We start from the raw sequence: 8719 nt of genomic DNA, 5'->3' as shown, positions 1-8719 counted from the left end.
GAATTCTTCTTGAGTGTTGTCTTAAAAACTCAAGAAAATACTCAGATTATTTCTACAAACCACTTTCAGCAAATGTGCAGTGGTTCCAAGAGGGAAAGGACATGTTTAAATATTTCAGTTATCCAGGGATAAATTGTTTGGTCAGCTTAAGCCACAACTAAACAAATATACCCAAGGTGTTAGCAAAACAAATACACTGATGCTTAAAATAAAGCTGCCATTGACCACCCTGAATTATTTTAATGCATTCTTCTAATGGCTCCTGTTAAAAAGTGTTTATCAGCTCTCCAGATCCATCAGTGTTGTGTCAAGTGACTTGATTTCAAAATTAATAAAGACCATTTCAAGGATAATTAAATTCTAGTGATTTTTATTTTTTTTTCAATTCAATCAATTACCAGAGAGCAGACTGAGAGGTTTGTGAAGTACAGAAAAGCTATTGATGAATAACAAATTCTGCTGTTGCAATCAGAAAGCATTTTGTGTTAGAAAAAGCAAAAGACATTTTAAATGAAAGAAACAGTAACATGAAACAAGAATTCATTGGCCACATTCTTTGCTGTCCTACTGCTACAGCTACCAAATTATGGTACAAATCTTTTTCTGCATTTGTTTGCAGTTCAAAACAATCAAATGGTGTAAGACAAATTTAGAATACAAGCAGTAAAATAAATTATTACTTTGTTGCTCACAGTAATAATATCAAATATCTCTGCCTTTGAGCTCCTAATGAAGATCTCTGACACCTCCAGAGGTTGTTAAGTCAGTAAATGCCAGGCTACATGTAAAATAATATTACAATAAAAACCAAGTGAAGCTAAAAATAGAAAGAGTCTTTGTCAGAATGGAAGGGAAAACAAGAATATTATTTTCAAAATTAAAAAATGGGTCTATGCAACAAAGAGTAGCTGTGTTTTAGAGTTTTTAATTAATTAATTGGATTGAAAACTTGTTTCTATATTTTATATTTGTCAGCTTCACAAATGATGGCAGAAGAGGAAATAATGCAGGAATTTGGCTCAGAAATGGACCTGCAAAGCCACCCAATTAAAAAACTGAGAATAAACCAGTAAAGACAGAGAAGCTGCATATTAAACATGCTGAATTAGTAAGCAAGACAAATGTGCAGGATGATCCCAAGGAAGTATAATCTTCCTACCTGTTGTACGCATAAATAACTTATGGGGCTGACTCTCATAGCCCCGAGATGTGTGCAGAGCAACCCAATCAGGATTTATTAACTTTGCACTGTAAAACAAAGTACAGACACATCAAAATGCAGACAGTTCTCATTTCCCTTTACACTCCTTGCAGCAATAAAGATGACATGCACAGGAGCAGATTCCAAGAATTAAGATGAATGAGAAGAAATATTTCAGAGAGCAATAGTGATCAATGAAAGCTTTTCCTCACCACTAGATCAGTTTACACTATAGACTGTTTCACAATTGAAAAAAAATAACGTTTGGAAACAGTAAAAATGGAATACAATATTTATTAGGACAAGATAACCACCTCCAGTCTGGTTCCAGGGACTTTAAAAAAAAACAATTGTAAATACCTTTCATGCTTAAGTATTAAATATAAACCATTTACAGTTCACATAGATGCCCCACATAGCTGTGCCTGTGCACTTTAACCTACATTCTTATTCCATAAGTCTCATTCCAACAGCAGCAAAGCCCTTGTGGAAAAAGTATTCCAATAACAGAATTCTATTTACATGATATCCACTCATCAAATGTCACTTGGGCTCTGCACACACAACAGCTTTCCCAGGCAATGCCCCCTTTTCCAGCACTTTTCCCTGGGCATCACAGATCCAGCAGTGGCTTCCAGGGAAAGCTGAATATCCAAGTCACATCTAAATTTACAGAGCTGGCAGAAAGAAAAATGTAACACGGGATTGAAAACACTGAACTTACATGTAAGCACACACAAAACTGTGATAGGCAGTGAGAGGTGGGTAATCAAGGCCCCAGTACAGCAGGTTGTTATCACTTGTATTGAAGTACCTAGAAAAAAATAAAATTCAATTTAAAGACTACATTTCCAGCTTGGTTTTGGCCCAAGGAAAAGGCTGAATATTAAATGTATTCCAAATCCAAAACAGAAGGTGGCAACTTCTTTATCCGCTTATTTTTACTTCATATTAAATAAGTCTCAAGCAACAAAATAACAGTAAAAGTGATTCAGAGTTCACACATTTGTGGTTGCAAAAAAAAGCTGCTAAAGCTCACTTCAGTGGAGAGGGAAACTCCTGGTTCTACCTCCAAACCCAGGTGGAGCACGTGAAAGGAAATAAAAAGATTTTCCTGTTTGTGATTACGTTGTGCCAGGATTTCTGTGGCAGCAGTTAAAACAAAGTCACCTCTCCCAAATGACAACAGAGGGGTTTGTGCAAGGAAAAGTTCCAACAGTGAGGACCAGCCCCTTTCCATCTCCCAGTGAAACACTGACTGGCTGCTCCCACTGCCACAGGGCAGGCTCTTGGCTTTTCCACTTCCTCACCTCAAATGCAGCCAATTTTTGACATTTATTATAGTAAATGATATTTCTTGAATTCTTTATGAGCTGCCTGAAGTGTCTTCTGAACTGATGATAAATCATATTTCTTTGAGTTGCATCTCTGCTTCTTATCCTACAATTCAAGATTGCTCCTGCCAAGGCAGTGCAGATTCCTCATGCAGAATGTCACAGTTTGCAACTTTCAGGGAACTTGCCAGTTTTGGGAGTTTATTTTTTTCATTTTACCTTCCATAAACTCATAGTTTCAATAAGAAAAGAAAAACAATCCTTATATATCCAGTAATTTTTAGTAAGGAAGCTTTCAGAGTTTTAATTAGCAGAGAACAAGAAGGGATGTTCTTAAAGTAGCCTTTAGCAAATAATGTCAAGACTGTAAAGAATAATATAAACCAGAAATATTTAAATTCTAGAATGCAATCCCTTGCATGTCAGCCAAGATGTGCTATTCCAAACACCCAAGACTGAATAGGACATTGCTGTATTAGAGAATCAATTTCCAAAGCAGATCCAACTCAAAAAAACCCTTCAATTATAAATAAAATATTATATAAATTATAAAACCAGAAAGCAAATACAAGCCCAAGGTGCCCACGTGGCAGCTAAACTCAGCCTGCAACAGTGTCTGATCTGGCCCCTGGGAATGCCTGGGAATATTGGCTGCTATAACTCCTAATTTTAAGGAGATATAGTTCAGAGTAACAGAGTGGATCAAAGCTGCCAACTCCATTACTGCGTAACACCGCTCATCCCACCTCTGGCACAGTCAGGGTTTGGATATCCCAGAAAAAAGAGAACAAAAATGATAATATAGGAACTACAGGATGGTCTGAGGTCACTACACAGAGCCATCCGCAGAGTTCAGGTGTATTTACAGAACACAAGTGAATTAATTCTCTATTTTGTCAGATTAGTCTGTTCCCCAACAGCCAGCCAGGGAAGTTACACCACACACAACATCACTGTCCTTGCTGGAAGATGACCTGGAATTCCAATATATTCCAATTTGAGTTGTAGCACATATATGGACTACATTTTTACTGTTTCGTGTCAGCTCTAAGGAATATTAGCAATAATGTAAAAAGAAATAAAACATTTAGAATAATTTTCCTTCTGCTTTAAGTGATCTGCACAAATGAAGCTCCAAACCTTTACATTTAGATTCCAGGCACCCACCCATCTAAAAATCTCATGGATCATGGGTGTGAACAATGGGCTCAGAGGTGTAAAATACAGCCAGGATTTCCTTCCATTCTCCCTTTGTAAGCACAACCTACCACTGCCTGATGGGTAAGTTGTAGGTGATTTCTTGCCAGTGCCTCTGAGCCTCGTAGTCTCCATACATGGGTGGTTTTCCTGCCCCTAAAAGGAGAAGACACAGCATTTAGAAAATTACTAAAAATTGGTTGACAGAGATTGCTTTCCTCCAGTTATATACTGCATATTAACATATTACCAATTTTATTCTCCATGCCTCTATATTGAGAGCAAATAGAGACCTCATCATGCAGTCTAACAGAGGAAAAAAAAAAGTTATGTGTTCTTTTGGCTTCCTGGAGATTTCTGCAATAAGCATTTATCAAGATACTCTGCTGTGAAGAACTCCTTCCTCATCTGACAAAAAAAATCATTTCCAAGTGCAGATGAAAAATGTGGTACTTTCCCTGAACTAGGAAAATGCACATAATGGACATGTTACAGTGATTTTGTGGGAACTGCTGCACTCCCTTGGTATGTGATAATTGTCAATATTCTCACTTATGTTTCAGCCATGTCATGGTACCTTACTATCAATATCATTATAATACTATTATTTGCCCTTTTCATGGAAAAGCAAAGCTTTATCAATTCAAATACTTCAGATGTCAAATACTCCCCTCGATGTAAGACTAACTCTGATAATGGCAGCATGCTGAGCATCTTCCCAGATGTTTATTTACTTCTATTAACCTGATCACTGAGAACAGCAACTGGACTGATTGTGCTCCCAGTGAAATATTGACATGAGCCAGACAGAGATATAAGAGGTTCTTTAAAATATAGGAAAGCCATCTCTAGTTTTTCCCATGATCTATGTTTGTGGGAATCCCACAAGCCCAGGAACGTGCAATTTATTCCCAGAAAGTGGAAAGGAGCTCTTATCTCTGCTAATTTCTTCCTGGGTGGTAGAGAGAGCACATTATCTCCACTCTGTGACACATTCAGCCTCAAGTTTCCCAAGTAAGTGAGGTCACTGGAACACTGGAGTTTTATCAGTGTCAATTCTGTAGCTATAAATCCAGTGGAACAAAGAATCTGCCACCTGATTATTGAAATACAAAATAGATGTTAGCCAAATTTTAGAGTGTGTGTTTGTGTGTCTATCAATTTCTCAATCCCTAGGAGAAAAAAGGAATGAAAAAAAATTAATTGTCTTCAGAATGATCAAAAGAGATTTTAATCCAAAGGTTTGATGATAAAAAGCCAAATACAGACTGATCAGTTAGTATGACAATGCAGATTTAGCTTCCATCTACAGCAAGCATCAGATATACAGACAAACTGAGTTAAAAATTAATAAAAATGGAACATTTTATTTTAAAAGGGTCACAAATACCTTAAAAGTAGAGATCTTATTCAGTTTTATTGTTAACCTGGAAGCAGGCTTTTTAAGGGTTTGAAGCTTCCTTCCAACACCTGTATTTAGTCGGAGTTTGGCAGTGCACTAAAAAAATTATGCATTAAACTATGAAACCAAATTTTTCCTCAATAATTCTCCAAGTCTAGGTCATCACTAATGGTAACCTTTCAAAACCAGGTATGAGCTGCCTGCTTTTTCATTTAATTCCAGAGGCAGATCCAAAAGCAAGCTGGATGGCAAGGAACAGGGTGGGAATGAGACTGAGATCCAAGACTGTACAGTAAATGAGGGTGGAATTAAAAGTTCATCATGTCTGCGTGAAGTCAAAAAGAAGAATAATAATCCAAATGGATTTATGTGTTTGACAGCTCTAACATTGGGGTTTGTCTTTTTACAGCTAGCCAATGCTTGAAGTTAAGCTTTAACAATTTGCTGGACTGGATCAGATTCAGCTTTTCCATTCCAAAAGCAGTTATATGAGCACTGTGGAGGAAATAAGATTTAAAACTTGTTATTTTAGCTCAGGCTTTATTTTAGACTCTCTTCCACAATCTTGATTGGTTTGAAATTAAATCAACTTACAAAAACCTAGTTAGCAACGGAATTCTAAATAAATCCTCTTGCAGTGCAAGAGAAATTCAGTGTATGCCTAAAGACAGGGTGTTTCATGCCTAGAGATGGGTAAAACCCTCAGTTACCTACAGATCTCTCAGAAATGGCATTTTGAGAAAGCAAACTCAAAACAACTGGGAATGCAGTTCAGCTTCAAGCAAATTCTTCAAGTAAATGAAACCCAGAATTACCAGTTTAAAATCACCAGAATATTCCTGAGCAGCTCCAGCTACTCGGGGGATGAGGGTCCCCATTGCCTCAAAAAACCAGAGTAGAATTTAACTGAGGTTCTGATTCTTTGGGCTGATGAGGACTGAAAGTAATGGCTCATTTTTTATCTTTTTTTAAATTTGCAGAGGCCAAGCCTTGTGCAAGCTTATTCCAAGTGTAGGAATGGAACTGGGAGGCTTGGAAAGGAACTTGCTAATTCTTTGCAAGCCTTCTGACACAGGGAGGAGAAAAACTCATCCATTAACAGAATGTAGCTCTGGCTCCTGCTGTAAACAAGTTTAAGGAGGTACACCTACAAGCAGAGTAATTGTTCACTCTTTGTCACCTCTACACTGTCTTCATTAGCACTAGGATTAGCTAAATATAAATTAAGGTTATATCTGCTACAGAATTTAAAGCATAATATTAAAAAAATGTACGATTAGACTGCAATATTCTGCAAATAAAGGCACAGGGGAAAACAGCCAGATAGTCAACCTAAAATATAACTGACCATCCCCAGCATCACCCAAAAAAAAAGTTAAGGTGGTTTTTTTCAGTGTTTTGCTCCAAACAGTCATGTTAATCATTGCACACTTCAAAAAATAAGAAAAAGGAATCCTGGGGGAAATCAAGAGGAACTAAAAGATAACAACAGTTGAAATAACACATTGCTTCCTATTTATGATTTTATATAAACAAAAGCAAAAAATTAAGCAACAAATAACACTTCTTTTCATTTATCACCAGCCCCATAATCCCCCTCCCTGAGGCTGCTGCAGCCTGTGCAGGTGCCTTACCTGAGTAGGACCCCAGGGACACAGCCCAGCGCACGGTGAGTGCCAGCAACACCGTGATTGTCATCAGGCTCCACTTCTCCATGGCTGTGCTTTGGGACACACCAGGGACCTGCAAACACACCAGGAACACTGCTACAGCCCCATCCAGGCTTCTGTCCCTCAGGCGTTCCTGCTATGCAATTCCTACACTAATAACTCACTGTATTATTAACAAGCACAGGGGTTTAAAAAGTGAGTAAATGTCCCAGCACCAAGTTATGCCACTTGTTTCCTCAGTTAAGAGCACCACGGCCAGGTTATGCAAAGTGCACATCTGGTACAGACACCGCTGCTGGTTTAAACAAAACAGAAGTTATTTAGAAGTTAGTCAGTGTCAGGAGACATTCCCCATCCTTCTGCCCCAAAAAAGCAGCAGAGCTGATGTCCCACCAAGCTTATTTCACCACACTAAGGATCCACTACAAGTAAGAAATATTGCCAAATCTGTCAAATTGAAGGCCACATGCATCAAACTCAGAAATCGAGAAACAGGAAAATTATTATGTTGCTCTATGCAAAAAAAAAAAAAAAAAAAAAAAAAAAAAAAAAAAATTAAAAACCAAACCACTAACTATAGAATATGCAAACTTTGATCCAAAGAATCAAAAATATTTCAGTCTGAACTAGGAAAAAAGTGAGGAAGAAACTACTCTAGTCTTAAAGGGTACAACTGTCACAGACTTTCCTCAAAGAAAAGGCAATATTGAATTCAAGTCACTTTAATACGCTTGTAACTGACCAAAAATAAAAATCCCACCCAACAGAAGCACCAAGCTGCAGTTTTAGCAACATACAAGCAACATCTAAGGCATGTGTAGGTTATTCTACTCCAGTTCCACCCGTATTTGTTTACTATTCACACAAAGGTATGATCCAACACCACCGCCAAGGGGAAAAAAGAAGTTAATTAATATTATAAATCTGTGGCAGCAGATCTCCATCTATAGGTAGAAAGGTGAACACTGATATTTGCATGTTTTCACCTGTGCCTGAGTCACAGGGGAGCCACTTTTATCCAAATAAAAGATACATCTGTCCTTCTTTTCTATCTTGCCACAACATTAATTAATTATATCTTCTTAATTATTACATTACACCAGCCTCACCTACAGACTCCCCCACCTCGTTTACTTCTGCCATTCCCTACGTTTGGAATAACAGTTGTTTTCTGGGATATTGAGTCTCTTTCTCAGCTCTCACAAGTGCCTCTTAAAATATTCTTTCCTACTTGTTTTTCACCTTTAATAACTATCCCATACTACCTATAACAAAAAGCCATGCTTTCATGAGATTAGAAAGCACAGAACTCTTAATTCTTGGTATCGTGTGGGGAACAATGTTAGACAAGGAATAATTTTTAGGGGATGATAAAGCTGGTTTGGTCAATCCCAAACTTTTCACCTTCTGCCTCTGGACGTGCAACACCTGACGGTCTCTCAAGATCCCACCTGTAAGCAGGAGGTGAAAATCACAGCTAAAAAAACTCCAAAAACCCCACTATCCTTCCACACTGCCTACGATGAAGATTCAAATAAGTAACATCAATACAAACCACCCACTCCTGGCCCAGGGAGACTGACAGAACTCAGCCATAGATGCACGGCCCTGAATATAACTGAGATGTCAGCACACATTTCAGCAGCTGAAAAACGCACACCCTGAACGAAGAATTTAATTTGTTGCAGCAATACCTGTCTATAACTCTACTGTTCCTCTAATCCTTGTCAGGAGATGCCTTTATTCCTCGTATCACCCCCCACTCTCAATACCTCGCTCACCCGGCTGCTCTGCCCCGGCCTCCTCAGAGCCCCCAGGACGGGCTGGCGCTGCGGGGCTCACACCGGGGCCGAGCTGCGAGCCCAGCCGGGCTGCCCCCGGCCACCCGCGGCACCTGCTGCCCCTCAGCCCCCTG

General features: G+C 38.6%; 1 protein-coding gene across 2 annotated transcripts in view; it reads right to left on the bottom strand.

Annotated features, from left to right (window-relative positions):
• The window catches only part of ALG6 (ALG6, alpha-1,3-glucosyltransferase), a 17850-nt gene extending 9196 nt beyond the window's left edge, over positions 1 to 8654 (bottom strand). Inside the window, exons 1-5 of one of the 2 annotated variants that reach the window (XM_017733527.1) lie at positions 8209 to 8654; positions 6769 to 6877; positions 3804 to 3888; positions 1926 to 2015; positions 1160 to 1248 (exon numbers count right to left, since the gene is read on the bottom strand). In XM_017733527.1, coding sequence (XP_017589016.1) covers positions 1160 to 1248; positions 1926 to 2015; positions 3804 to 3888; positions 6769 to 6850 — 346 coding nt within the window. In that variant the 5' untranslated portion in view covers positions 6851 to 6877; positions 8209 to 8654. The remainder of the gene's footprint in view (positions 1 to 1159; positions 1249 to 1925; positions 2016 to 3803; positions 3889 to 6768; positions 6878 to 8208) is intronic. The other variant, XM_008633074.2, reaches the window with a different exon arrangement.
• Between the last annotated feature and the right edge of the window lie 65 nt (positions 8655 to 8719).

This window comes from Corvus brachyrhynchos, unplaced genomic scaffold (assembly GCF_000691975.1).
Source record: "Corvus brachyrhynchos isolate BGI_N302 unplaced genomic scaffold, ASM69197v1 scaffold34, whole genome shotgun sequence".
Taxonomy (NCBI): Eukaryota; Metazoa; Chordata; class Aves; order Passeriformes; family Corvidae; genus Corvus; species Corvus brachyrhynchos.
The sequence above is the reverse complement of the archived record's forward strand: the minus strand, read 5'-3'. Positions and strand labels throughout refer to the sequence as shown.